Raw genomic sequence first — 26,750 nt, 5'->3', positions numbered from 1 at the left:
CGGCAAGATGGCGGCGCGCGCCCGGCCGCCCGGCCGCCCGGCCCCCAGGCCGGTCCTCGGCGTGCCAGGGTTCCCCAGCACCAGGCGGGGCGCAGCCCGAGGCTCCAGGCGTCGAGGGTGGGCGGGGGCGCCCCGGGCCGGTGGCCCCGTACGGCGGCATGGCGCGCCGGCCGGTCCGTACGGCAAGATGGCCGCGCCGGCGGCCCGGGCGCACGGCGGGCTGACGCGCCCCCCCACCCCGGGGTCCCGCCGCCCGCCCGCGTCTGCTTCCGCTAGCCCAACGGGTCGCTGCCGAGGTCCCCGGAGCGAACGGTGCAGGCCGCCAGGGAGCCGAGCGCGCGGGCCCAGCCCTCGGCTTTGGGCCCCGCCGTACGCCAAGATGGCGGACGTGCGCTTCCACCCTCACTTCCGGCCCCGCCCGCTCCCGCTAGGCCCGGATTGGCCCCGGCAGCGGCCCGTCGCGTCGCGCTGCGGAACCGTCGGAGCGACGCCGCTCTCAGTCGGCGGCCGGAGAGGGAAGATGGACGCAGGTGAGGGCCCGAGCGGGCGCTGGGCTACCCGCGGGCGGCGCTCTCCTGGCCCCTCGGCCGCCGGGGTGTCGCCCGGCCTCGGCGGGCGTGAGGGCTGGGCGCGGGGCCGCGGGGCGGAGCTGGCCTTCAGGCGGAGCGGGGCGGGGACGGCGCCCGTGGGAAGGCCGGCGCGGATGTGACAGCGGGTGTTTGCGTGTCTCGGCGCCTTCTCGGTCCCGCCCGGGCGCCCGGCGACAGGCCCAAGGCCAGCTCGGACGAGAAGGGGCGGCGTGGCGTCCGAGACGGGACAGCGCCTCGGTGTCGGGCGCTTGCTGGGGGTCGGGCGGAGCTGGCTCTAGAAACTGCGGCCGGAGAATGCCTTGTCTTCCCCCACCCGCTCCCCATGCCCCGGGAATTAAGAAGTGGAGGAGACTCTTGAACTCTCTGGAGGCCAGAAACATACTCACGGCACGCGCTTCTTCTTCTTTTTCTTCTTCTTCTTTTTTAAATTCAGTGACCAGTAGATCATGCCAGCTTCCTTTCCGTGGTTGAAGAGAGCACCTGAATTCATCTCATCATAACTTAACTTCTTGGGGTCCTAATGCAAAGTATGTGGCCGAGCGGGAGGGTGTGTGTATTATCCGTGTGTACACGTACATGTGCGAATATCCGCATATGTGGTGTTTTGGTCTGTCTCATTGTGCTTCTGTTCAGAGGAGAGACCGTCCCTTCATTTTTGCTGGCAAGCTATTTTGGGTCTTTGTTCAGTAGCCTTGAAAGCATTTCCAGGGCAGTCTTAGCCTTTTCGTTCATTATAGGGAGTGATTGGCCTTCAAGCACCACTCCCCTCCCCCACCTGGTTTCATCCCACCTGTCATCCTGGATGGCATTGTCTGCTGTGTCTTTCTTCTGGCAATGGCAACAAAAACTTACTGAAATCTCAGTTTGGAAATGAATGCAAACGTATATGGCCAGTATTTCAATGATTTGTAGCATCTTGTCCTTTAAATGTGTTGGGGAGGCTCAGTCAGTTAAGCCTGCGACTTCAGCTCAGGTCATGATCTCAGGGTTGTGGATTCAAGCCCCGTGTCAGGCTCTGTGCTTCTGTGCTGACAGCTCGGAGCCTGGAGCCTGCTTTGGACTGTGTGTCTTCCTCTTTCTGCCCCTCCCTCGCTCGCGCGCGCACGCTCTCTCTCTCTGTCTCAAGAATAAATAAAAACATTAAAAAAAAAAAAACGCGTTAAGTTGTGGTGGAGACTGTTGCCCAGATTCCCAAAAGAGCAGGTTAAAGAGGTTATTTTTTGTGAGGTTTGTTTTAAAAAGAAGTGTCAGAGAGTGTTTTACTGTTTGCTGGGGGCAGGGGGCACAGGGTGGAGAAAGGAATAGAATTATTTATCCACTTTCTTGAAGTTAGCCCTGCTCAGAAACTGTAGACCTTTGACATGGGAGAGTTGGTTAAGGGGGAAAACATGGTTTAATGCTGGTTGTATTGCCGTGCACGTGAACATCAGCAGGTTAAAGTTAGGGGTAGCCACATGGTGGTTCCCTGAAGTCGTCTCCAGGGAAAACACCAAAGCTGTTTCAAAGTACCAGAAGGTGTTCGCACTTGAGGGCCTCTGGTGATGCTGATAAAAGTACGTGTGGTGTCTGTAAGCTGCAGTGGAGGGTTTTTTTCCTGACGTGATGTTGTGCATCCTTTTAGGGATGATTAACGATCCAGCCTCCCCTGATCCCTGGGGTCCTTACGGATTCTGCCTTCTTTGACCAAATCTTACGCAATTCCTGGTGGTTCTGTTTTTACAGTGATCCATTTGATAAACTACATTTATTGTTGAGTGAGAGGTTTGTGTTGGGCATTGTTCTAGGCCCTGGCTAGCGAAGTGAACAGAATAGACAAAAGCCATGCGGCTCACGTGGGAGCGGGATGTGGGCCAGGAGGGTTGGAGTCATGGGCAGGGTGTCTCTGCAGACAGAGGTAAGTTTTAACTGAGACCCAAAAGCAGCGTAGGAGGAAGGGCAGGTGGCCCAGTGTGGCTGGGGTGCAGCAGGTGGGATGAGAGCTTAGGAGCTGAAGGCAGAGAGACGAATTGGGCCCAGGCACAGGACTGGGCTGTTTATTCTAAGCAAGTTGGTGACTCTTTGGGAGGTTTTGAGTGGAGGAGTACCGTGATGGGAAATGTGTTGCACACACTCACTCTGGCTCTTCCGTCCGGGAATGCTGCTCGTGCTGAGAGGGGCAAGGGCAGAAGCCAGGAGGCCGGTAGGGAGGCTCCAGTAGGGACACTCTGGTTGGGAGCCTGTTGCAAGGAAGCCCAGCGGACCTTACTTAGTTGGGTCAAATTCTGGATGTGTTGGAGGCTTGAGACAACAGGACTGTCTGTGGGTTGGAGGTGATGGGGTGGTAGGAGGGGACGAGAGGAAGGAGTCGAAGGTGGGGCTGAGGTTTGTGGCCTGAGCTGAGAAACTGCCGGGGAGGACCTTGGGAGTGGTGCCGGTGGGGAAGCTGTTGGGAGTTTGGCTTCGTACGTGTTGACTATTGTTCGACATCTGCTTTGCAACGTCCGGGGAGGTTTGGGTCCCCGGCCTGGACTAGAGGTTCAAGTGTGTGGGAAGCCACTTTGGAGGAGTCGCTGATGGTCTGAAGAGGAGGAAGAAGAAGGGGCCTAGGAGGGGTGCCCAGGGCTGCCGGCCGGGGCATAAGGGTCCAGAAGGCGGCAGGCTGGCTACAGGCCCGTTGTGTTCTCCCCTGAGCCCCCAGCACTTGTGTCAAGACACGCTCTGGGTTCAGGGAACTGACCGGTGCCAGCGGTTAGAGAGCTGTACCGCCCCGTCCCCTGAGGACAGAGCCGGCACCTTGTGCGCGCAGGCCTTCGCGCTGTGTCTGGTGCGTGGCTGGTAATTGAAGCAGAGCTTCAATCTGTGACACTTCCCCACTCTGCACTGTAAGGACTTCGGTTTGGAGAGTTTGCCGCGTAAAGCTGGCCTGTTGTAACACGAAGGTGTAAACGGCGAGAGGGGCTGCTGATCCCTGTGGGGCAGCAGGGTTCAGAGTGGCCTTCTGTCTGGTGTGCTCATGAGCGCGTTATTTTCTAGTTCTTGGGGTCACTAACGTTCCGGGTACTTTTCCTGTCTCTTCCTTCTATTCAGAATTGAACCGCCAACATCTTCATGTAAACTATTAGGGATTTTAGAAAGTAATTATTTGCAAACCTGCTCTTTTAAACAGACATTTTCTGGGGTGCCTGGGTGGCTCAGTCGGTCGAGCATCCGACTCTTGGTTTGGGCTCAGGTCGTGATCTTACAGTTCATGGGTTTGAGCCCCATATCAGGGTATGTGGTAACAGTGTGGAGTCTGCTTGAGACTGTCTCCCTCTCTCTGCCCTCCTCTGCTTTCTCACTCTCTCTGTGTCTAAAATTAAAAATTAAACGGGGCGCCTGGGTGGCTCAGTCGGTTAAGTGTCCGACTTCGGCTCGGGTCACGATCTCGCGGTCCGTGGGTTTGAGCCCCGCGTCGGGCTCTGGGCTGATGGCTCAGAGCCTGGAGCCTGCTTCCGATTCTGTGTCTCCCTCTCTCTCTGCCCCTCCCCCGTTCATGCTCTGTCTCTCTCTGTCTCAAAAATAAATAAAATGTTAAAAAAAATTTTTTTTAAATTAAAAAGATTTAAGTGTAAACATTTTTTTTTTTAATGTTTATTTTTAAGAGATTTTGAGAGAGATGGAGAGGCAGAGCACAAGCAGGGGAGGAGCAGAGAGAGAGGGAGACACAGAATCCGAAGCAGCTCCAGGCTCCGAGCTGTCAGCACAGAGCCTGATGTGGGACTCAAACTCACGAACCGTGAGATCATGACCTGAGCGGAAGTCGGGGCTGAGCCACCCAGGTGCTCCTTAGCATAAACATTTTTAAAGGAAAGGGAGAACGCTTCTTTTGATTTTGTTTATAAAACATGATCTCTCAGAAGCTGTGGATATTTTGGGGAAATGTCTTTGAAACGTGATGCTTTACAATAAGCTTGAAAAGAGCTAGTGGTGCGTGTATTTTGTATTTCTCCCTGGTTGGGTTACAGTGTGATTGGTACTAAGTGGAGAGAAATTGGTGACATTCGTTGAGCACAGTTCCCTATTTTTCTGTCAAATTAATAACATAAATCAGAACATTTCTTTCCTGATGGAATTAGCATGCTATTAAAGGGTTTTCTGTTCCTTCTTCCGGATGTGATCAGGGAGGAAAATGTGGAAAATCAAGTGTCTGGGACCCAGGTGACCAACTGAATGCAAGTGCCTCTGAAGGAGCCCCTTTCTCACGGCAAATGGCACCTGTCAGCCCTTCTCATCCTGCGCGTCACCTTAGTGGGGGTTAGTCATTTCCTGAGAGTCGGGAGACTGGCGTTCTTTTTGGGATTTGACCCTTTTTAACGTGGAAGGTATGTGAACTGCTTCACACAGGATTGAGATCACACGGGATGGTGATGAAATTAGATAAAGGGCTCATCAATTTGCCGCAGCCTCTCTGGGAAGGAGGCAGAGGCCGCCGACCGATGTGAGCAGAGTTGGTGGACGAGTGGCCTCCCGTGTTGGCCACTTTGTTCAGGCGTTGCGAGCTGAGTTTTAAAGGAGGAAAGTGCTGGTTTGTCTATTGAACTGTTTTCTGAACGGGTCACCTGTAACATTTTCCGTTCTGCAGGGTCATTAATACGTGTTTTGACCAAATTAACACGAACGGCAAAAGTGTTCTCTGAGGGGAAGGGAGATTTAGTTCCATCCCATGAAATGTGAGGCCCAAGAGGATATGAAAGAGAGGAAGAGGGGGTGCTGAAAACCACGGCTGCGTGCCGCACATGTTGCTGGGACCTTGCACCAGCCTGTGTCCCCACACCCCTGGGCAGAGCCAGTGGCTGTGTCCTCACTCCGTGGTCAGGGGACCCGGGCGTGCATCCTGCAGCCAGCAGGTGGGCTTTCTGTGCCCAGAACCAAATATCCCGGCAGCTACAAAGTTGAACTTCGGACGTGCATGCATTTAGGAAAACATTGTCTTTGTTGGAGAGTACAATCTGGAAGGGCCAGGAGCTTGCTGGTGTGGTCCAGGCGCCGTGAGGGTGCCGGGCTGTGGGGACACCAGGCGGGTCCCGTCCTCCGGGGCGGGGGGATTGCAGGGCAGGACTCTGGTGGCCGCACGGGGACGAGGGGTCCTTCGGTTGCGTTCCTGAGCTGAATTGCCGCAGGTCCGTGGGACTTGTCGCAGTGGCTGGCGTCTGCGCTCTGAGCACGGCCCTGCGTCTATGAGGGAGGTTTGGGCCTTAGATGCAGTTTCGTGCTCCTGCGGGTTGCGTTCCAGGCCAGCTTCCTGCTCACATGGCCCTGGGGGCCGCAACTCAGTTACAGAGCATGGGGGCTTCTCGTTCCTGGCTGTGGCATTGCCAGCGTGGCCGGCTCGGTCGCTCTCAGGGGACCCACCCTGAACCTCGCTTCCTGTCGCCCCTTGTGGCACAGAGCCTTTCAGGTTTCCTCCTCACACCGTCCCCGTTTTACCGATGAGAGGACCAAGGCAGAGAAAGGTCACCACCAAGTGAGGGTGAGCCTTCTGGTTCCACACGGCGGGGAGTGTGTTCGACAGGCAGTGTCCCCCAGGACCGGGAGGCGACCACGGTCCTTGTCTGAGGACGCCGCGGTGCGCTGGGGGCAGTGTGTCTGCAGCTGGTTCCAGAGGCGGATGGGATGTGACTTGCACCCCCCCGGGGCGGTCATTGGAGGGGCAGGAGCAGGAGAAACAGTGGCGTGAGGGGACATGGGGAACAGGGGCACGGCAGCACTCTCTGGGGACCCGCAGGTAACGTGTGCCCTCGCTTCAAGGCTCCTGCTGATCTGGCAAGAGCTGGGGTCACTCCCTGGTGTAGTTCATTCCCTTCAAGTGTCTGGCTCCTTGCTTGCTTTTGGCTGGGGCAGTAAAGGATCTGAGGGCACGCAAACCCATAATTTTGTTAGCTCTGGTACGAAATTTGGTGACCGGTGTTAAAGGGACGCCTCTTACTCCTTTCCCTCTGAAGTTGGCGTGGTTGCCTATAAACTTCGCTAGTAAACCTAAGAAATACACCTGCTTTGCGTTTTGCCACCTCACTGATGAAAACCTCTCAACTTCAGAGGGGCCCCAGCTTTCACACGGAGTGGTGGCCCTTTGACGTGTGCCGCACCCCTGACACGGTGCACGGGGGAGATGCCGCCCGGAGTACTCGGTAGCCCTCAGGGTCGTAAGAGACCCCTTCACCCATAGTTGACGGCTGCGGCCGTAGGAGGACCTCAGACGTTCGTAGAGCAGGATGAGAGTGTGGTCCTGTGGTGGTGTCACTTGAGTCCAGACAAGTTGTTTGCCTCCTTTCCCCTTGAGAATAGCTGAGTGTCCGCGTGGGTTACGGCCCAGAGGTCCTGATGATGGAGAGAGAGGTAACAGGCATCGCGGTGTTTACAGCCCCGTGAGAAGGTGGAACTCGAGTCCGTTCCAGCGTAGCGTTTGCAGTTGTGTGCAGAGACCAGAATCGTCCCTAACAAAGGAGGGGGAGGTAGCCTTGGGCTGGGGCTCTTCCTCATGGTGGAAGCGTGGGCAAGTCACACGCACCGAGCAGGGCCCCTGCATGTGCCCGAAGCCCAGCGAGTGACGCCCCGGTGCCTGCGTCCTGCTCAGGCGCTCTGGGCGGCGAGGCTTCTCTGGAAGCGCAAGACTGTTCTGATGCCATCTGATTTGGGGTGGGAAAAAAAGGCAGGGCTGGGTCTGGGTTCCTGACAGCCAGGGGATTCTTTAAGTAGCCAGCACGGGGTCTTCTGTTGCTGTGGATGTGATGCTGTGGGCGGAGCACTGGTGGCCAGCCCCGTGACGGGCATTAGCGCGCCTCCGGCGCGGCCTCGCCTCGTGGGGGGAGTACAGCTGCGCGCCTTTGAGCCTCAGGTCTGCGTCCTCGTCCTCGATATTAATGATGCCAGCTGACCTCGGAGCCCTTCAGTCTGCCAGCTTCTGCGTGAGCGCCTCGCGGGGAGGATTTCACGGACACGTTGCAGTCGCACTGCGAGAGCATCCTGTTACTTTCCCCCCTACCCCCCGATATTATGGGTAAGGAAATTTCTACACCAGGAGGTCAAGGAGCCCAAAGAACTTAGAAGCTGTGAGTGCCTGAGCTGGGATTTGAACCCCCACTGCCAGCGCCACACCCCCGACACCCCCAGGGGATTGCACACAGCACGGACCGATAGGCTGGGACGTTCACGCAGGAAACCGGGCGCTTGAGCGCTCAGGGCATGGACATCTGTGCAGCGGGACACTGTGAGACCGGTGGACATTGGCTGGAGCTCTGTGTCTGTGTGGACTGACCGCGTCGTTGTCCAGGACAGAGAGGAGGAAATCACGGGTGTGGTGTAGTTCCGTGTGTGGGTCCACATGTAGCCTTCTGGAAGGAGATTCACCGCTGGGTGTGAAGCTGCAGATGATTTTTTATAATATTTTTGTCTTGGGGTTTTAAAAATCAATATATCGTTGTTACCAAAAGGTGGGGTTGTTGTCAAAAAGTAAATTCAGATGTGGGAGAAACTATTATGATAGATTTTCCAAAGATTTTGGGGAAGCTACAGGTGAAGGATGCAAGGGACTAGGTGCCACTGAGGCTTGGGAGCTAGCAGATGAGAGCTGTGCATTTTTGTTCCGTGAGGAGCAGCCACAGAGTTGGGGGGCCCGGGACCTACCGTGCACCTTGCCTCGCGGGTGTCCGTGTGTGCTCGGCCGGGTCTGCAGACTGTGTGCACGGGGTTTCCTCAGCCGGGTCCAAGGACAGAGAGGGACCCTGGGCCTCTCTAGGTTCTTAGTCGAAGCAACACAGTATTAAGTGGTGCTCGGGACTTGCCAGCTCCACACACGGCAACCTCCTTAGCAGGTGGGAGCCGGTGGCCTTGTTCTCAGAGCGTCGGCGAAGTGGAAACAGCTCGCAGGGGCCTCTGGGTCTGTTTCTGGGAGTCTGTGTCCCGCCCTCTGCATCTGGCTTCGTCGTCCAGGAGCTTGTTTTCTTGCCCCTGAAGTGCCTGCCTTCCCCCACGGCATCTGGACACATGCTCCTAGGGGACGTTTACTCCACCGTGTTGAGTCTGCAGGCCCCCGTGCGCGCTGAGATGCCGGGGCTACTTTTGTCCCGTAGGTTTAAATTTAAAACAAGTACTTAATGGGGCGCCTGAGTCTAGATTTTGGCTCAGGTCATGGCCTCAGCACGGGACCAAGCCCAGCATTGGGCTCCACGCTGAATGTGTAGCCTGCTTGGGATTCTCTCTCCCCCTCTGTCTCTCTCACTCTCTGTGTCTCTCTCTTGGAAAAACAAACAAAAAAAAACAAAGACAAAAAACTCTTACAAGAAAAAAAGAATTAAGTCCTTCCCTGCCCTGGGCCTGGCCCAGTGGGCCTCACCTACGTGTCTGCCGGAAGGTGAGGCTCGGGCGGGGAGAGGGGTGGGGGGGGGCAGATAGCTGGCACAACCCTGCGGAGATGCAGAATTCCACCTAGCTCTTTATACAGAAATGCTAGAGATAGTCTCTGATGCTGTTCTCTGAAATCATAAAAATGGGATCACTGTGTGTTTGGTTTCAATAGCTACTCTGACCTACGACACTCTTCGATTTGCCGAATTTGAAGATTTCCCGGAGACCTCAGAGCCTGTGTGGATACTGGGTAGAAAATACAGCATTTCCACAGGTATTAGCCGTGGTGAGGCCTGCTGTGCTCACGGGGCTCAGTCTACAAAAAGCGTTCTGTGGTAATAATAGTTACCTGCTAAGTTTCTGTGACACGTGATCTGCCAAGTTAAGGCTGTGTTTTCTTCTTTTAAATAATCCCTAGAAAAGGATGAGATCTTGTCCGACGTGGCGTCCAGATTTTGGTTTACATACAGGAAAAACTTCCCAGCCATTGGTAAGTACTCTGTCTGTTACAACCTGTGACGATACGTACATCGTATGAGGAGGGAAACTTGACAGTTAACTTCAGGATGCTAGTTATTTGTCACTTCGTTTTTTTTTGTTTTGTTTTGTTTTTTGGTTTTTTTTTTTTTTTAATGTTTTATTTATTTTTGAGATAGGGAGAGACAGAGCATGAACAGGGGAGGGTCAGAGAGAGGGAGACTCAGAATCTGAAACAGGCTCCAGGCTCTGAACTGTCAGCACAGAGCCCGACGTGGGGCTCAAACCCACGGACCGCGAGATCATGACCTGAGCCGAAGTCGGCCGCTCAACCGACTGAGCCACCCAGGCGCCCCTTGTCCACTTCGTTTTAATTGTTGTAGCAACCTGAACTAAATATAAGCCAGCTGAGGGCTCGCCCCTGGTGTGGCAGAGTCAGGGGCCAAACCCAGGACTCCTGATTCTTCCGAGGGCAGGGATTATCGGTGTGCAAGTCAAGGTTTCTTCCTGGGACCTGAGATCAGGATAATGACACACAACCGGCATTTAAAAATGCAGAACAGAAGGGGACACGAATTGGTGTGTTACCGTAGTGCACAGCATGTCAATCCAGGAGGATCTAGTTTGTGTGTCTGAGTGTTGTCCCCGGGCCGTGGTGGTGACAGTTCGCTTCCTGCTGTGGGGCCAGCATGTGTGGAAGCCATTGCCCTGTATCCGTCACTTTTTAAATTTTTTTTGAAGTTTATTTATTTTGAGAGAGAGGGAGGGAGGGAGGGAGGGAGGGAGAGGATATCCCAAGCAGGCTCCATTCTGTCAGCGCAGAGCCCAACACGGGGCTCAGTCCCATGAACCATGACCTCATGACCTGAGCCAAAGTCCGCCGTTTTACCAACTGAGCCACCCAGGCGCCCCCCTCACCCCCGCCCCCGTCACCTTTTCCGATGTGTTCCACACTTAGCCGTGGGAGAGCTGAGGGGCTGCGTGCATACGTACGTGCCTACATACGTAGCACGAGCGTACGTCCCACTGAGAGCGACCCTTTGTCGTCGGGACCCTGGGGGTGGACAGAGGTTGGGCACCGGGGCTCGGGCTGGCCTTTGCCGTTTGGAGAACCCGACACTGGAGGTGGTGGGGCACCAGAAGGCCAACGGGTGGCTGGTCTCAGGCCCATCACCCAGACGCGGTTTCCTGCGTCCCTGGAATGAGGTGTGTGTGGCCGAGCCACGGTGCCTGTCGGGGAGTGTTGCAGAGTGCGGGCCCGAGGCCTGTGCCACCACACACCACTGTCTGATGAGCCCTGTCGGCTGCGCCCTGGGATTGAGGCGGGGTGGGGGTGCCTGGCGGTGCTGGCAGGACCCCGCTGTCCTGCGGGTCTGCGGTCTGGGCACAGAAGGACAGGCTGAGAGGAGCCTTGTGCGGTTTGGTGAAGTCATCGAGAAGGACGCGGCCTGCCTGTGAGGGCCACCGTGGTCTCTTTCCTGCCCTGGCTACGCGGAGAGGATTAGTTTGTGTGGGGCGCTGCGCTCTGAAAGCCCGAGAGGCTTCGTGGGAAGGGCTGTCCGAGGCTCTGAGGTGACCTGGGCGGGGACAGTGGAGCCAGCTGGGGCGACCCTGGCATCTCTGCTCCTCCAGTTCCTGCCTGTGGAATTGCGGGTGGATAGGACGTACAGGTGTCTCCTGGCGTGCCAGGGCCCATCCCAGAGGGCACGCGGAGCTGCGCTGCCTGGTGGCCACACCCTCTGTGCCCCGGGGCGGGCCCGCTGCCAGGGCACGGGGTTGTTGCTGACCCCCCCGGTTCTGCTCCTGCCCTGCGGCCGACGCGCCCCTGCCCGCTCTCGCAGCACCTGCGTCTCTGCCCTTCTGGGGCTTGGAAAATGGCTCCTGATTCAGCTTCAGGTTTCCTAGATACTCACGAGGCTTCCTGTCTTTTCATGTTTTCCACACACTCTTAATTCTCTGCGACTGACTCGTTCACATATTTCACCCATCTTGAGAGGATGGCGGGGTGCGTCACTGCCCACTAAATGTGCCCTTGGCATGAGCAGGCTCTAAATGGCCTGTCACCTGGGGTGCAGCTGAGGTGGCGTCCGGGCCTCCCGCCCGTGGCCTCCTGGCCCGCCGGGCCCTCTGACAGCGAGGCCTGTCTGTCTGTCTGCCCTGCCAGGGGGGACCGGCCCCACCTCGGACACAGGCTGGGGCTGTATGCTGCGGTGTGGACAGATGATCTTTGCCCAGGCCCTGGTGTGCCGGCATTTAGGCCGAGGTGAGTCATGGCGCAGGGACGGCAGCGTTCTCAGCAAAGGGGACTGTGGGGTGAGGTCACCCAGAGTGATCACTGGTGGAGCAGAGATTGGGGTTCAGGGTTTTCTTGAGTGGTGACCCCCTGGGTTTCGTCAGCTCGAAAAAGTGACCGTGAAGGATACTGATGAGCGTTTGTCTTTCAAAAACTCTTTATAAAGTCACTGAAACCACGTCTGTCTTCTGCGTGGATTTGTTCCGGTGGGTTAGCTCATACGTATTTGGAAGCTTGGAGAATTTGTTAACGTCAGGAAGGTTCAGGGAAGGGTATCCTCTGTGGCTTGGGTGTTCTAGAAGCATAAAGGCCTCTGTCTGCTGTTTGGGTACCGCTGACCTCCGCGTGTCTCCGGTAGATTGGCGGTGGACGCAGCGGAAGAGGCAGCCGGACAGCTACTTCAGCGTGCTCAACGCCTTCATCGACAGAAAGGACAGTTACTACTCCATTCACCAGATAGGTGGGAGGCTGCGGATGTGCGGGGTCCCCCGAGAGCCGCTCTGCCGTGGGGTGTGCGAGGCGTGAGGCTGTATGTAGGTCGCTCCGGCCCACAACCGGCGGGGCTGTGAAAGCCGGACCCTGCCCCCGAGGGCCCGTCCCGCTCTGCGCCCTTCGCGGGGTCCGAGCGCTCCTTGTGTTGATTCGTGTTCTCCCGCGGGGCAGGGGAGAGGCAGAGCTCTGAGTGACCCGGCCCTCCTGCTCCTCACCGAGGGGCTGGGGTCCTGGCTCGTAGCGAAGGGCAGCCCTGGCGTGGCCTCCGCGCCTCTCGGGAGGAAGCGTCCCGGTGTGCGTGGGGAGGGCCCGCTGGAGGCCGGGGTGGGAGCGCCCGTGCGGGCTTCCTGTGGAGCCGCTTCGGGGGGGTGGGGGGGTGGGGGGTGAGGGCTGCGGGCTGCGGTGCCCGTCACTCATCCCGTCTTGTTTCCTGCAGCACAAATGGGAGTCGGCGAGGGCAAGTCCATCGGCCAGTGGTACGGGCCCAACACGGTCGCCCAGGTGCTCAAGTACGTGCCAAGCTCTGTCCCTCCCGAGTCCTGGGGCGTAGTGGAGCGCGAGACTCCGCTGAGTCTCGCTTGCTGAAGGCCGTGGGGGGATCTTCCCCTCTTCCCCTCACGGGCGGCTGCACCAAGTGGTCTCCTGTGTGGAATTTCTGTTTCCCGATAAATGAACGTCTTCACCCAGATGGCGCACTTTGGGTGGGGCCCGTGTGTGTCACCCGGACCACCCACTGGCGCTTTCTGAGGGTCTGGGAGGTTGACGCTGATCTGGAGCGACCGCAGTATGGCGTGGCCACCGTGGGGCTCTGCCCCTTCCTGGGGCCCCGTGTCTGCAGCTGCGGCTTTCCCTCCACGTCCTGACTCGTGCACGTGCTGCCCACCCCCCGGGCTCTTGCCAGGCTCCTCGCTCAGCGGGTCTGAACCGGCCCTTGTCCCTCGGCCCCAAGCGCGCTCCTCCTCGTTGCGGCGACGGGCTGCCAGCTCCGCCCGGCTGCCCTGGTCGCGTTTCCTGGGTTGGAGGAACCCAGGTGCTGCCTTCTCTCGCACGTCCGCCTCCTAGCTGAGCCCCGAGCCCGCCCGCCATCTGTGTTCTTCCCCAGCCCCCCATTTGCTCAGCCCCCACCACATGCCCTCAAGGGCCCTGGGCCCAGCCCCGCGTGCCTCGGGAGCCTAGTCTGCGACGGTCAGTCTCCCTGCATGGTGCGCGCGTGTGGTCGGTCTGTGTGGCCCGTGTGCCTGGCCTGTTTGTGCGGTCAGTGTGTGTGGTCTGCACGTGACTCTGCTGGTGTGCTCCGTGCGTACGGTCTGTCTTCGTGGTCCGCGGTGCACGTGGCCCGTGTGTGCCGTGGCTGTGTGGTCCGCGTGAGTGTGGTGTGCTGTCTGTGTGGTGTGCGTGGTTTGCGGGTGTTCTCTGCGTGGCCCGTGTGTGTGGTCTGTGCGGTGTGCTGGTTTGCGTGGGTGCTCTCCACGTGCTCTGCGTGTCTGGACACGGGGTCTGTCCGCGGGCTCTGCATGTGGACTCTCCCTGTCTCAGCTGTTCCCTCTCTCCGCGTCCCCGCTGCTGCTCTGAAGAGCTCCTTCGAGGTTGCTGTCAGTCTAGTGGTCACATCTGAAGGCCAGGTTTGGGTCCTCTGTTTACTCCGCTGTCCAGCAGGTGGCCCTCGATGCAGGTGTTCTCTCTTGGAAATCCTGGGCCGCACGGTCATGCTCTCTGGTCCCTGTCGATGCCTCCATTGCGGCCGCTTCGCCCCATCCGGGAGCACCGCAGGGCCGGCCTGGGCCCTTGGCCGCTCTCTCCCTGTCAGCACCGGCCTCAGCTGCTGGGTGCACGCAGCCGGCTCCTAGAGCCACGTGCCCAGCCTCCAGGCCCAGGTCCACATGCTTCCTCAGCGTCACCCCTTAGGTGTCTGGGGGGCAGGTCAACCTAACAGCCAGAACCCAAAGCCGGCCCCCCTGTCCCCCCTCCCCAGCCTGTTCCTCTACAGGGAACGGCAAGTGCTGTCCTTCCAGAACTCAGGCCAACAACTGAGATCCCGCCAGACTCTTTCTCGGCACACCCCGTCCCAGTGTGTCCAGACTCTAACCAGGGGTCACCGCTTCCCTGTCCTTACCCTGGCCCAAGCCCCGTTTTTTGCCTCCTCCTTGGTCTTCCTTTTCTCTCTGTCATCCTCGAGTCTCTGTGGAAATAGCAGCAGGTGACGCTTTCACAAAGTGCAAGTTGACCAACTGCCCCTTCTCTGCTCGGAACCGTCCTGGGGCTTCCCAGCCGAGTCCAGGGAAAGCGGTGGGCACACGCGGGGCCCTGCCTCCTCTGCCCACCCTGTGCTCGCTCCCAGGCACTCTGCACCTGCCCTGGAAGTGCCCCCTCTGCTGCTCCGTGCTTCTCCACGGCGCCTGCTGCCCACACGCTTCTTGGGAACGTCAGCCTCACGAGGGGCTGCTCTGTGTCTTGTGCGTCCGTGGGTTTCGGGCCCGCACCTGGCCCTCGGCAGACGTGAGAGGGAGGCCGCCAGCGGCGTGTTGCACGCGCCCCCCCCGGCCTCCACTCTGGCCTCCCATCGGGAGCGGCTCTGTGTGGCTGCCCCCTGCCTTCCACGTGCGGCCCCAGACACACCAGGTCCTCCCTGTCACCTGGGCGGCCCCTCCCCGTCACCCAGCACCCAGGGTGCGCTCGCCCGTCTTCCCGCTGCACCTTCGGTTGCTCTCTGGGTTTCTTCAGAATCTTGTCTTTGGCCTCGGTTCTTTTCCGCTGCTGTTCGCAGTTGTGAGACCAGATGTCTGTGGGAGGACCCGAGTGCTGGTCAGTCCGGCACCTTTGGAGCTGCGTGTGCAGGTGCTGGGAGAAGCGGGGGGCTGGGCCCGCCTGGGTCGGCCACACCCCCGGTGCCTGAGGCGGGGCTCGCGCCCCAGTTCTTTCCGCGTGCAGCCGGGGCCGGAGGCGATGCCGCGCAGGGCTCTGGCGCGGGGACTGTGTCCGCAGGTGGAGGCTGCGGGTGACGGAGGGTGCGCGGGGCCCAGGTGGGAACAAGCGGGCCGCAGCCTCGGCCTTCCTCCCGCCTGTGGTGCTGACCGTCTCGGTCGTCCTCTTTCTCATCCGCAGAAACCGCTAGAGCATTTGACGCTCTTTCCTTCACCTGCCCCGCACAAGTGGGATGTCTTTGATCGTGAAGGCTTACTGATGTGTTCTCCCCTTTTCCGTCAGGAAGCTTGCTGTCTTCGACACGTGGAGCGCCTTGGCAGTCCACGTAGCGATGGACAACACGGTGGTGATGGAGGACATCAGTAAGTGAACGGGCGTGTGGGGCTGTGGCTGGCGGGCTTCGGGGGCGGCTCCCCGGCCCACGCTGGGCGGCCCCCCCAGGCGTGCGGGTCGGCGCCCCGCGCGCAGGCCGGGGGACCCCTTGTTCTCTTCAAGCGCACACCAGGCTCGGGGGAGGGCCTGGATTCTCTGTAGAGCTGGGTTGGGGCCCTCGGTGCCCCGTGCTGTTTTGTGTCCTCGTTGCAAGTGAAGTGTTCCGGCGTGCTGGGTCAGCCCCTCGCGGGCATCCGTGCGCCGCAAGGAAAGGCAGGAATGGCTTTCCGCTGCGCCGTCTCGGGCCAGCGTGCAGCAGGAAAGGGGAGCATAGCTCTGTCCCTCCCTCTGGAAGGATCCACGGGAAACCTGGAGGCATCCAGGCATGCTGAAGTGGTAGTCCAGGAGGAAAACGGCTCCATCTGGCAGATAGCCTCTAGAGAGTGAGTTTTGAATTTGGAGTTGACATTCTCTTGTGCTACCAAGCCGACAAAACTCTTTCGAACGTCTTAGTTTTTCCCTCGGGAATGCCTTTTCCCCACCCCCAGCCCTCCCTCCCTCCCTCCCTCCCTCCCTCCGGTCTTGTTGAAGATTGTCACATAAGAAAGAGCCTTGTGAGCCAGCTGCTCTGTGGGAGGAGGTCTTATGCTGTGACGGCGGGTGGGGGGCCCCCGCCACAAGCGCACCTGGGCCCGAGGCACCGCTGCTCCCCGCTGCCGACCGGCCCTTCCCCTCTTCAGCCGGGGGACAGCGTCCATGAGGTGTCCGGGGAGCCAGGGTCGGGCCTCCAGCAGGCAGCGGTTCTCTGCCCGGCCCGCCCTCCCAGCTCACCCACCCTGTGTCCCCTGAGGGCTGGCCGACCAGGGCCCCCACAGAAGGACATGTATCTTTTCCCTCTGCCTTCTCCTCGCATTCTGTTTCTAGAAATGTTTGTGACACGTTGGAAACTATGGAAACGTACAGAGAATGAGGGAAACGACACTTGATTTTCTCACTCGGAAATGGTTCCTGTTGGCGTGTAGACGGCCCCTCCCAGTGTGTGTCTCGTTTTGGAGAGCGGTCCTTACAGGCGTCAACAGCGGCCTCTTCTGTCAGTGAAGCGTCACAACCGTCTGTTGTCTGCTCACTTCCCAATACACATCAGGGTTTTTTTGGCCCCGTTGTTGGGGGAACCGCTAACCTCGGGGTCTACCCAGTCAGCCTCCCAACCTGCCCTCAGACGAGCGAGGCTGGCTCCCTGGTCGGTGCCAGGAGGGCTGAGGGACGGGCTGCTGTCCGGAACCTCCATTCCCCGGTGGGGAGGGTGCTGGCCGGCGCCTGGAGGAGACTCAGCCACGTGGCTGGACGCTGGCTCCCGGCTCTCGGGGTCTCAGGTCGCCCGCGGCAGCGCTGCTGGAGACGAGGTGCAGATCCGGGGTTTGTCCGAGGACGACATGGGTCTGTTCTGGGGAGGGTTCCTAAGCGGGGTGAGTGTGGCCGCCCGGCCGTGATCAGGGCCCCGTGGTCCTCCCCTCCTGAGTCACAAGCGCTGTATGCTGGTCACGGGGACGACTGAGGAAGGACAGCATCAGAACCCAACCTGCAAGGACACTGGGGTTGGAGAAGTGCAGAGACCTGAGGGGTGAGGGGTGCGTGGAGTAGACGGAGGTGCTTCCCAGTGGCTGTGCTAATGCTTTTGGTTTTAGGAGCCCCAGGGGAGGCCCCGTGGGCTGCTGCAAAGGCCTGAGGGCAGCCTCTTTGTAGTCACGGGGGCTGAGGTCGCGGGCGCAGGAGGGAAAGCTCTGATTCAGCAAAGCAAGTGGTGGGGAACCAGCAGTGGCCGAGCAAGGGCCGACCTAGTTTTCAGAGCCGCTTCGGGAGTGGTCAGCCGGAAGCACCCCGGGTGTGCAGGGTCAGCCGGAAGCATCCCGGATATGCAGGGTCAGCCGGAAGCACCCCCAGAGCCCCTCCCCAGGGAAAGCACGGGCTTCCCACCTTCCCTCCTCTTCAGGGGAAGTGTGCTGGGCGAGGGGAGGCCTTGCTGGTTGGGATGTTCCCACCCACCTGCCCACCCTCCTTGGGGGGCCGGCCAGGACACCCAGAGCAGCCTCTGCCCCTGCCAGCACTTGCCGTCAGTGGGTTTAGACCCTTGTGAAGAAGCAGACAGTGGGAAGTCACTGGATCTGGGGAATTACAGATTGACAAAGACAATCTGGTGTTGCGCACGAATGAAGGAAAACTAAACTCGAGCACACCGGAGAAAGCATGTGGCGGAAAGACCCTGGTGGCCGAGATAAAGCAGAGGTGGCTGTGGATAGAATTTTCGGGAGGCAAGGACAGGTGACCGTGAGGAACGGGAGGAAAGCTTCCCCGCTCCAGAGCAGGTGTTATCTGTAGGACTGGAGACCTCCGACTTTTTAACCAAGAGTTGTTCAGATATGCGTGTTCCTGGTGACACTTCCAAGCTGCAGAGATAAAGAGACACTTTTATAAGCACCCAAATGACGATGAGAATAAGCTGCCTTTGAAGAAAGGTGATCCTACTGGCCTGGCTGTCTCCCTTCTGCCACAGGAGATGCTGGCGGAGACAGGTCAGCATTCCGAGGCAGTGGCCCGGCTTGTGAGCTGGGGGCACAGGCAGCGTTCAGCTGTTGTCACTGATGGAAACACGGGGCTTTTACATGATAAGGATGTTAGAGCAGCACGATGGAATTACCAGTGGGTGCCTGGTACAAATGAAAACCCGTTGTTCGTTAACAGCAGGACGTTCGCAGTGTTTGGGCCCACGTGCAGCCTTGGTGGGTCCCCAGAGTGCAGCAGTGACAGGCCCTGCTCCCGTCCTTTCTTGAGCCCATCCACGTGAGATTCTGTGCTAGTGATGAAGATGCAGTGAACCAGGAAAGTGTCACAGGACGGTAAACAGACTAGGTGACAGGTTGGATATACGGAATATGGAGTCACGGAGCGGCCCGATCACACCATAAGAGGGGTTAGCGGATACACATTAAACTCTAGATTCTGGCCACGGAACATACCTTTTTGAAGTGTCCATGTGTATAAACTAACGGAGACTACCTAGAAATTTGAAACCGGCCTTAGCTTTTGGATCAAAAGAAGTGAAGTTTACAGACTGCGTATCAGAATCTGATGTACCCTGAACTCAGAAGAGCCTGTATCCGCAGGCCTGCTTGCCAGATACTAAAAAGTGGAAACACACGAAGTGAGCATATACTCAAGAAGCTAGGGAAAGAACAACAAAACTAGCTGAAGAAATCCAGGAAGAGTGGTATTAATAAAGACCAATTGATTAATGATTTAAAAGAAGGAATTGTAGAACTAATAAATTCTGGAGCTGGCTTTTTCAAAATAGTAATAACATCACCAGGTAACTTTATCAAGAGAAAATGGGAAGGGGCACGTGGGTGGCTCTGTTTCGTCATGACCTGACTTTGGCTCAGGTCACGATCTCAAGGTTCACGAGTTCGAGCCCCACGTTGAACTCAGTGCTGTGAGCGCAGAGCCTGCCAGATCCTCTCTCTCTCTCTCTCTCTCTCTCTCTCTCTTTCTCTCTCTTTCTCTCTTTCTGCCACTCCCTCACTTGCAGTCTCTGTAAAATAAATATTAAAAAAAGAAAATGGGAAAAGCCCAGAAATCTGCTTTCAGAAATTAGATGGTAAGATTCTGACATCAGTTCTGTTACGTGGGCTTGCGCCCCCCACACCAAGCAGTACTGCGACACCAGCTGGGTGTAACTATGCTACGTTGTAACCTAGTTGGACACTGCGCTGAGCCAGCGTCAGACCCTGCGGGCCGAGGGCTCGGTTCCACAAGGCGATGCCCCTCCTTCAGACCCCAGCGCCAAGACCAGCTTGTGGCCTGTGCTGCTGAGCTGTAGATGGGGGGTTCTGACCACCCCTTCTTCGGGTTCGGTTAACTTGCTTGAGCGTCTCTCGGAACTCAGTAGATTCCCAGAGTGTTGGAAGGGACGCAGCTCAGGAACAGCCGGCTGGAAGGGGTGTGGAGCCTCCGTGCCCTCTCCGGGAGCACCACTCTGCCCGAGTCTCCACGTGCTCACCCACCCAGAAGCTCACCGAACCCGGTCCTTTTGGGTCTCTACACAGGCTTTGTTACACAGGCACGGCTGATGGAATCATTGGCCGTTGGGGATCGATTCCGCCCCATCCCCTCTCCCCAGAGGTCAGGTGTGGGACTGGAAGTTCCGGCCCACCCGTAGAAGCTTTGGGGAAGTGACCTCATTCGTGCAACAAAAGACACCTGTGTGGGCCTCGTCACTTAGGAAAATTAAAGGGTTTTAGGAGCTCTGCTAGAAAACCAAATACATGTTTCTTACAATAAATCGCAATATTAAACAAGGATTAGCCAGAGATGAAAAGTTGAATCCCTTCCTCACCCGTTCTTTCATTTTCCAAGTATGTATTTTTAAAGTAAGAGACAGCATGAGCACCAGCAGGGGAGGGGCGGAGAGGGAGGGAAAAAATCCCAAGCAGGCTCCCTCTGCGTTCAGTGCAGAGTCCCTGGGATCATGACCTGAGCCGAAGTCAAGAATCGGACGCTTAACCGACTGAGCCACCCGACGCCCCAACTACGCATTTTGGGAAATTCCAATCCCGGGTTCGTTCAGCCATCAGCCTCCCTCCTGCATCCCCAGTCGGGGTGCTCTGGCACACCCACTTTCCCGCCGCTCCGCAGCCCTGGCCTGTGGTCCGGGGGCCTCGCGGTCTCCTCTGATCTGACGGTTTGCCCCCTTGGTTTATTTTCCTGGGTTTTCATAGCACTGACCTCTCGAAGAACCCGGGCCGGTTTGGTACAGCGCCCCACACTCAGTGTATTTGCTTCCTCGCACTCGGATCTGCTCATTTGCCCACGAGCAGACCCCGGGGGCCACCGGTAGAGCCGCCGTGGAGGTTCTGCCCAGCAGCGGTGCTTCCTCGGGGCACCTGCTTGGCCGCGTCTCTGCCTCTGCGATCGCTGAGATCTGAGGGTGATGCAGCGTGTGCTCTGAGGATCTTTGCCTGGAACGGTGGCTCTGTAACCGTCCTTCCTCCACGTTCCCCGGCCGGCTCACTGGCTGGCCTTCTCGAGAAGAGCCCTCTCTGCCTGCCTTCTCCTCACTTAACTGAGCCACCCAGGTGCCCCTTTCTCCTCATTTCGACTTGGAAACTTTGCACGTCACTGGGCTTGCGGATTCTCTTTTTATTCAGCGGGTTATGCGTTACACGTTCTGGTCCTTACTCATCGTTCCAAGTACGGTGAGTGGACACCCCTTCAGGTTCGTGCTGTTTGCTGACGTGCTCTGTCGTCATCGTTGTCCAGCCCTCCACTTGGGCATTAACTAGATCCAGGCTCATCTTGCGCTCTCTCTGCCCCAGGCCTGGGGTCGGTGGTTTCCCTGAGGAGCCCTGGTTCCGTGTAGTGGGGAAAGGTGTTCGGAAACCACGGACCGGGTGCTGCTGGAGCATCCCCGTCCACACGACCAGCCAGCCCCCTCGTTAGCACGTCGCTTAGGGATCACCAGCAGGTGTAGACGGCAGATAGCAGCGTTCATGAGGGAGGGAAAGCATCTCGTTGCTGAGGGGCCCCGTGCCTCCACGGAGCCGTGTCGTCGCCGGGCGCATGGCTGTGTTTGCTTGTACGGTTTCACAGGACACTTTACTTCACGGTAACGACTGTATATTGGACACGCATAGGAAACGTTTGATTCTGGTTTTTTCTCTGTGGGTGGCAGGATTAATCGTCGTATTTTCCAAGTTTGAATTGTGTTTAAGCCCTTGGCTCTTTATCCCCTTTTCCTAAGACCAGATGATCGTGTACTTGTTTTTGTTGGGTTACCGTCCGCCTGCCCCTGTTCGGCCCTTGAAAGCCCGTCTCCGTCTTTCAGGAAGGTTGTGCAGGGGCGGTCTTCCGTGCGCGGGGGCCGCCGCGCTCCCTGCGGATCCCGGCCGGCACTGTAACGGCTTCCCCGCGGGAGCCGAGGTCAGCAACAGGCTGGCACCGTGGAGACCCCTGGTGCTTCTCATCCCCCTGCGCCTGGGGCTCACGGACATCAACGAGGCCTACGTGGAGACTCTGAAGGTGGGTGGGGGCCGGCGTCTTCTCGCCCACCGGCAGGGGGCTCGAGATGCCGCTTGTTGCTAAAGCCCTGCTGTTGTGGCCATGCTGGCACCCTGTGGACCGCTGGCCCCGCTCCCGGCAGTCCTGACCGCCTCTCCACTGGCCGCGGCGCCTCTGCTCCCCCTGCCTCCGGTCTGCGCCAGCACCCAGCCTCGGGGCACCGCTTCCCCCGCCCCCCACCCACGCCTCTCTGCCCTGTGCACGGGCCACCGAGCCCGGTCCGTACCTCCTCCCTGCGCCCGCGTCCCCCTTCCGCAGGCCCACTGCCCCCACGGAGCTTCCCCGGACGCGACCGCGGATTCCTTCGTGGCTAAGCTCTGTGGGACCACGTCTTCCGGCTCTCCTTCCCGCGTCCCACCCTCGGGCCTGGGGCTGGCAGGGAAGGGGGCTGCCCCCCGGACACACAGGCTGGCGGTCGTGTGGCTCGTGCTGCCGCACAGCATGCTGAGCCGCCCCGCCTCCCCTGTGTCCCGCAGCACTGCTTCATGATGCCCCAGTCCCTGGGCGTGATCGGAGGCAAGCCCAACAGCGCCCATTACTTCATCGGCTACGTCGGTGAGTGGCGGGTGTGCGGGATGCTCAGGTGGGCCCGAAGCTGAGGAAGAGGGGGCAGGCTGCGCGTCCTCAGGGCGTCGGCTCGAGCCGGGTGTCCCGTTCCCGCGGGTGGTCTGTGTCCCCTCTTGGCCGGTGCCGGCCTCCCCAGTGGGCTGGTTCCCGCCCCGTCTGCGGCCCACCGGCTCTCCCGGCCTGACACACCCAGCCGGGTGGGTCTCGGTGCAGCGGGTGTGAAATGGGACCCCGGGCCGCGCCCCGTCTGCTGACTTCTGTCCCCTGACGCAGGCGAGGAGCTCATCTACCTGGATCCGCACACGACGCAGCCCGCGGTGGAGTTTGCGGACAGCTGCTTCATCCCGGACGAGAGCTTCCACTGCCAGCACCCTCCGAGCAGGATGGGCGTCAGGGAGCTCGACCCGTCCATTGCCGTGGTGCGCCCCCACCCTGTCCCGCCTTCTCCAGCCACGTTGGGTGGTGTTCTGAGTCGTCCTGTGCTCAGTCCCGCTGCTTTAGAATGGAAGTTTCCGAAAGGCTTCAGATTCTCGTGATTTTTTTTCTCCCCCCAACGTGTTGGTTTAGAATGCAAAGGGCACGAAAGGGTTAACGATGTTCGTGAGCTACTCACGCCCGCCAGAGGCCGTCATCCTGCGTGGCCCTGCCCGGCCCTCACGGCCTCGGTGTGAGCCAGAGCGCAGTGAGAGTGAGTGAGTCCCCGTAACAGCGGCGGCAGCGGCGGCCTGCCCAGCCCACTGCCCTGCGCCACCTCTGTGGGCTTTTTGGGTCGACTTTTAAGTTTCTTGACTTCTGTGCCTGTGAGATCGTCCTTAAGAATCAGTTTCCTTCTCTCTTGATTCCAAGGCTGGGATCTGGGGTGGTGATTTCTCTGAACTCGCGTGCCCTCAAAACGTACTTGATGATGGGGAACGAGGCCCAAGATGCCTGCAAGTAATGATGTCCCTTGGGGAGTGATTGAGTCACAGATGAGGCAGATCGGTCCTGAGACAGACATCTGGACGCAGGGTCTGTGGGTCTTGTGTCATGTCCTGAGGTTGGTGGCCCCGGGGAGGATGCCTGAGGGTGGCGGGACGTGGCTGGGGCGTGGAGGGTCGAGTTCCCGTCTGGCTGGCGCGAAGTACGCAGCCGCGCGAAGTGCTCGGTACCCCGAGCCACCTGGACAGCCAGCTCCGTGGACGCCGCGTCCTCGCCTGATAGGAAGGGTGCTGCGCGTGGGCTCCTTAGGAGAAACTAGACCGTTTCCCTGCAGGGTGCTGCCCGTGCTCCTGTTCGTGGTAAAAACCTGTGATTCTGCCGGCGCCTGGAGTTTCTCGTAACTCGTCAGCAGGGTTGGCGCTCTGTGCACGTGGCTGTAACAGTGCGCCGTCCTCACTGACTCCGTGGGACCCAGGGCTCCCCGCGTCGAGGTGCCGCTGGGCGGGGGAGGCCCACCTGGGCCGCACGTGGTGGGTCCCAGGGGCCTTTGCTGCCGGCCAGGCCGTTAAAATGTGCACGGCCTCTGTGTCTGGTCAGTTGGGGCAGAGCCTCCAGAGGAGGGCGGACGCCACTTCGCGGTCCACACGGCGTCTGAGGGGGCCCTGCTCTCGCGCCTTGCCGCGTGCTGCTCACCGTCGTTTCTCTTGCAGGGGTTTTTCTGTCAGACCGAGGAGGACTTTGACGACTGGTGCCAGCGCGTCAGAAAGGTGGGTAGCGGGTCCCCCGCCTGCGGGGCAGGGGGGGGAAGGCCGTCTCCGGTTTGGGGTCCCGCCTCGCAGCGTGCCGTGGCCCTCGCGTGGTCGTGGCTGTGGCGTCGGCCTCGGACCTTGCTCGTGCGCCTCGGTTTCTGGCTCGCCGCTGTCGTGTCGGTGAAGGGAGGCGGTAAGTGGGATTTGCCCCCGAGGCTGCTCGCCAGCCTCACGCTTGCCGCCCCCCCGTGTGGCCGGAGACCTGATGACACGTGGATGCCCGAGGGGCGGCAGCACCTGCCTCAGCAGAGGGTCGAGAGCCTCTTGCGCGGAGGCTGCCGCCCCTTTCTTGTCCCCAGTTCCCTCTGCCTGGTGAGCGGGGGCGCTGGGGCCGTGTCTGACGGCCGGCCGTGTCTGCTGACAGCTGTCGCTGCTCGGGGGCGCCCTGCCCATGTTCGAGCTGGTGGAACAGCAGCCTTCCCACCTGGCCTGCCCCGACGTCCTGAACCTGTCCTTAGGTGAGTGTGGGGGGCCGCGGGGCCACGTGTCAGGTGCGCCGTCCTGTGGTCTGTGTGGCGTTCTGTCCCCGTCTCTCTGCTTCTCCGGTTGCCTTTGGCCTTTAAGATTTGTATGACCCCAGATGTGACCGCTTGTGGTGTGTGTGGGACCAGGGGTGCTGCCCGGCAGCCCGTCCCCTGCCCCAAGCGGGCTGTCCCTCGCCTCACGCGCAGTGACCGGGGGTGCTCACGCGGCCCCTGGGTTCCGTCAGAGCCGGGACGCGCTACGTCTCCGAGACGGCACGGGCGCCAGCTCTGGGACGGCAGGCCGCAGCTGGATGCCCGTTTCCTGCTGCTCACGGGCTCTAGGCCCAGGCCGCCTCCCTCACCCAGGCCCTCTGCGTCTCCGACGTCAGTCAGCCTGCGGCGTACCGAAAACCCGGCCTCGGCAGGAAGGCCGGGAGCACATCCGGTTCCTGAAGCCGTCTGTCTCCGTGACGATGACGGGGCTCGTGTCCTTGTCCCTCTGAGAAGATCCTGGAGGCTGATGACGGAGTCCACTGTCTGACAGAACCCAGAAGGGAGTGCTGCCCCCCCCCCCCCAACCCCAGGACGGGAATCCCTGCCCACCCAGCCCCTAGCCTCTCTCTCTGCTCCAACGAGAAGCGTGTTCTCCTCAGATGAGCCTCAGGGACTCTCTGGCCCGCCCTCCCCTGGTTGAGGCTCCAGGCCGGCCGAGACCCGCAGCGGCCCGGTGTCCTCTGGGCTCCTGCTGCACCGAGGGCAAACAGGCCAGAGGCAGGGTGCGGCGGGCGGTGCGCACACAGGCACCGGTCGCTTCGTCCCCGCGCCCCAGGTGTCCCACGCCAGGCACCTGATGAGGCGTTGGCTCGTTTCTCCTAGATTCTTCCGACGTAGAGCGACTGGAAAGATTCTTTGACTCAGAAGATGAAGACTTCGAAATCCTGTCTCTTTGAAAATCCCGGAGCTGGGGGACGGTTTCCACTGGCCCTCACTGGGGGCACCTTCAAGAGCCCAGACCCGCCCTGGGGCGCTTGGTGCCGCCGCATTTCATCCATCCAGCCTGCCCGTCCGCTGAGCGCCCGCGCCCCGTGCCGCCTCTGCCCTCACACGGAGCCCCCCCCGTGAGCCCTGCTGCTGCTCGGGCCCAGAGGGTCTGTCTGGGCGACAAGGCGCAAGCCGGGAGCCACCGAGGGAAACCCAGCGCGGCCGGGCTGGGAGCCCCCGAGAGCAGGGCCCGTCACACTCGCGAGAGCTCTCCCTGCCACACTGCCGGCCCCGCGCTGGCGCGTCGCCTCTGCCTTGCTTCCTCCTGGGCGCTCGGTTCTGGGTTTGCTTTGGAATTAAAATCCTGTTTGAAGTCACAAGGACGTGAATTTCTGTCCTGTCCGCTTCAGAAGACCCGCAGGGCAGGCGTGTGCGGCGGGACGCCTGTGGACTCAGCCTCGGCCCCTGCCTGCTCCGCGGCCTCCGCCCCGCCACCGTGCTTTCTCAAGGGCTACCTCGGGGGGAAACCGGGCCGGAAGAGTCAACGGCAAGGCTTCTCCTTGGTTTGGGAGGAAAAGCAGCAGAGTGGTGGGCGTGGTGGAAATCCAAAGATGTCACCGTGCATGTGACTCGCTAGGACAGGGACACGCCTCGGAGCTGCAGGTCACGCCCGAGTGGGGCGTGCCTTCCTCACGTCTCCTCTGTGGGTCCTGGCGTCGAAGACGCGTCCCCCCCCCCCCCCCCCCCCCCCCGCCCGCCGCCGTGCTGCTGCTTTCCCATCGCCGGCTTCCCCTGGGTCGAGTCTGGGTCAGGGGGTGGGGAGGGGGCTGCCCTGGGGTCCCCAGGCCCTTCCTCCGGCTCCCTGTCCTTCTCGGGGCTGCCTCGTGGTGACGTTTTAGGTGGTTTGGGGCCAGAGGGTAAAGCCTAAGGCTTGATGGTGCGAGACTGGCGCCCCATCCTTCTGCACCGGTTGGAGACGTCTCCAGACCCTTCTCGGCTCTAACGTCAGCAGCTGCAGCCTTCAGCCCCCGTGTTCCGGGCCCAGACTGCGCCGGGCCCGCCGGGGCTTGCCAGGACGTGTCTCCAGGGCTCCGTGTCCCTGCTCGTGTGGGCCGTCTGTCCTGCGCCCCATCCGTGAGGTAGAGCCGGGGGAGCCGGGAGGGCTGGCTGCAACCCTCTGGACCACACATGTGCCGCCGCTGCGGCGGGCTGGGGGCGCGGGGCGCTGCCGCAGCCCTGCCGTCGGTACGAACCGGGGGCGGGGGCGATGGCCTGACCCACGGGGAGCTTTGTTTCGTGTGTTTTGAAAAAGGCTTACTGAAGAAAATGTTCATTCCTCGTAGCGTAGTTTGCAATTCTTAATGGCAAATAATAACCGTTTCAGTAGAAAACA

The 26,750-nt window shown here is 59.8% G+C and overlaps 1 protein-coding gene across 4 annotated transcripts; it reads left to right on the top strand.

Annotated features, from left to right (window-relative positions):
- ATG4B (autophagy related 4B cysteine peptidase) lies at positions 1 to 26,750 on the top strand. Of its 4 annotated transcripts, none has more exons than XM_060624417.3 (13): positions 1 to 530; positions 9,124 to 9,225; positions 9,370 to 9,441; positions 11,593 to 11,691; positions 12,080 to 12,181; positions 12,650 to 12,722; positions 15,418 to 15,497; positions 21,386 to 21,579; positions 22,095 to 22,173; positions 22,459 to 22,604; positions 23,814 to 23,870; positions 24,277 to 24,370; positions 25,253 to 26,750. In XM_060624417.3, exons 1-13 carry the CDS (start codon positions 8 to 10, stop codon positions 25,324 to 25,326), a joined length of 1,695 nt encoding a protein of 564 aa, XP_060480400.1. In that variant the 5' UTR covers positions 1 to 7; the 3' UTR covers positions 25,327 to 26,750. The 4 variants fall into 4 exon arrangements, with proteins under 4 accessions (XP_060480400.1, XP_060480399.1, XP_078306751.1 ...); XM_060624418.3 differs by adding an exon at positions 1,024 to 1,117 and having other exon boundaries at positions 471 to 530; positions 23,814 to 24,370; XM_060624416.3 differs by having other exon boundaries at positions 23,814 to 24,370.

This window comes from Panthera onca, chromosome C1 (assembly GCF_046562875.1).
Source record: "Panthera onca isolate mPanOnc1 chromosome C1, mPanOnc1 haplotype 2, whole genome shotgun sequence".
Taxonomy (NCBI): Eukaryota; Metazoa; Chordata; class Mammalia; order Carnivora; family Felidae; genus Panthera; species Panthera onca.
This window is presented reverse-complemented; position numbering and strand designations above follow the sequence as displayed.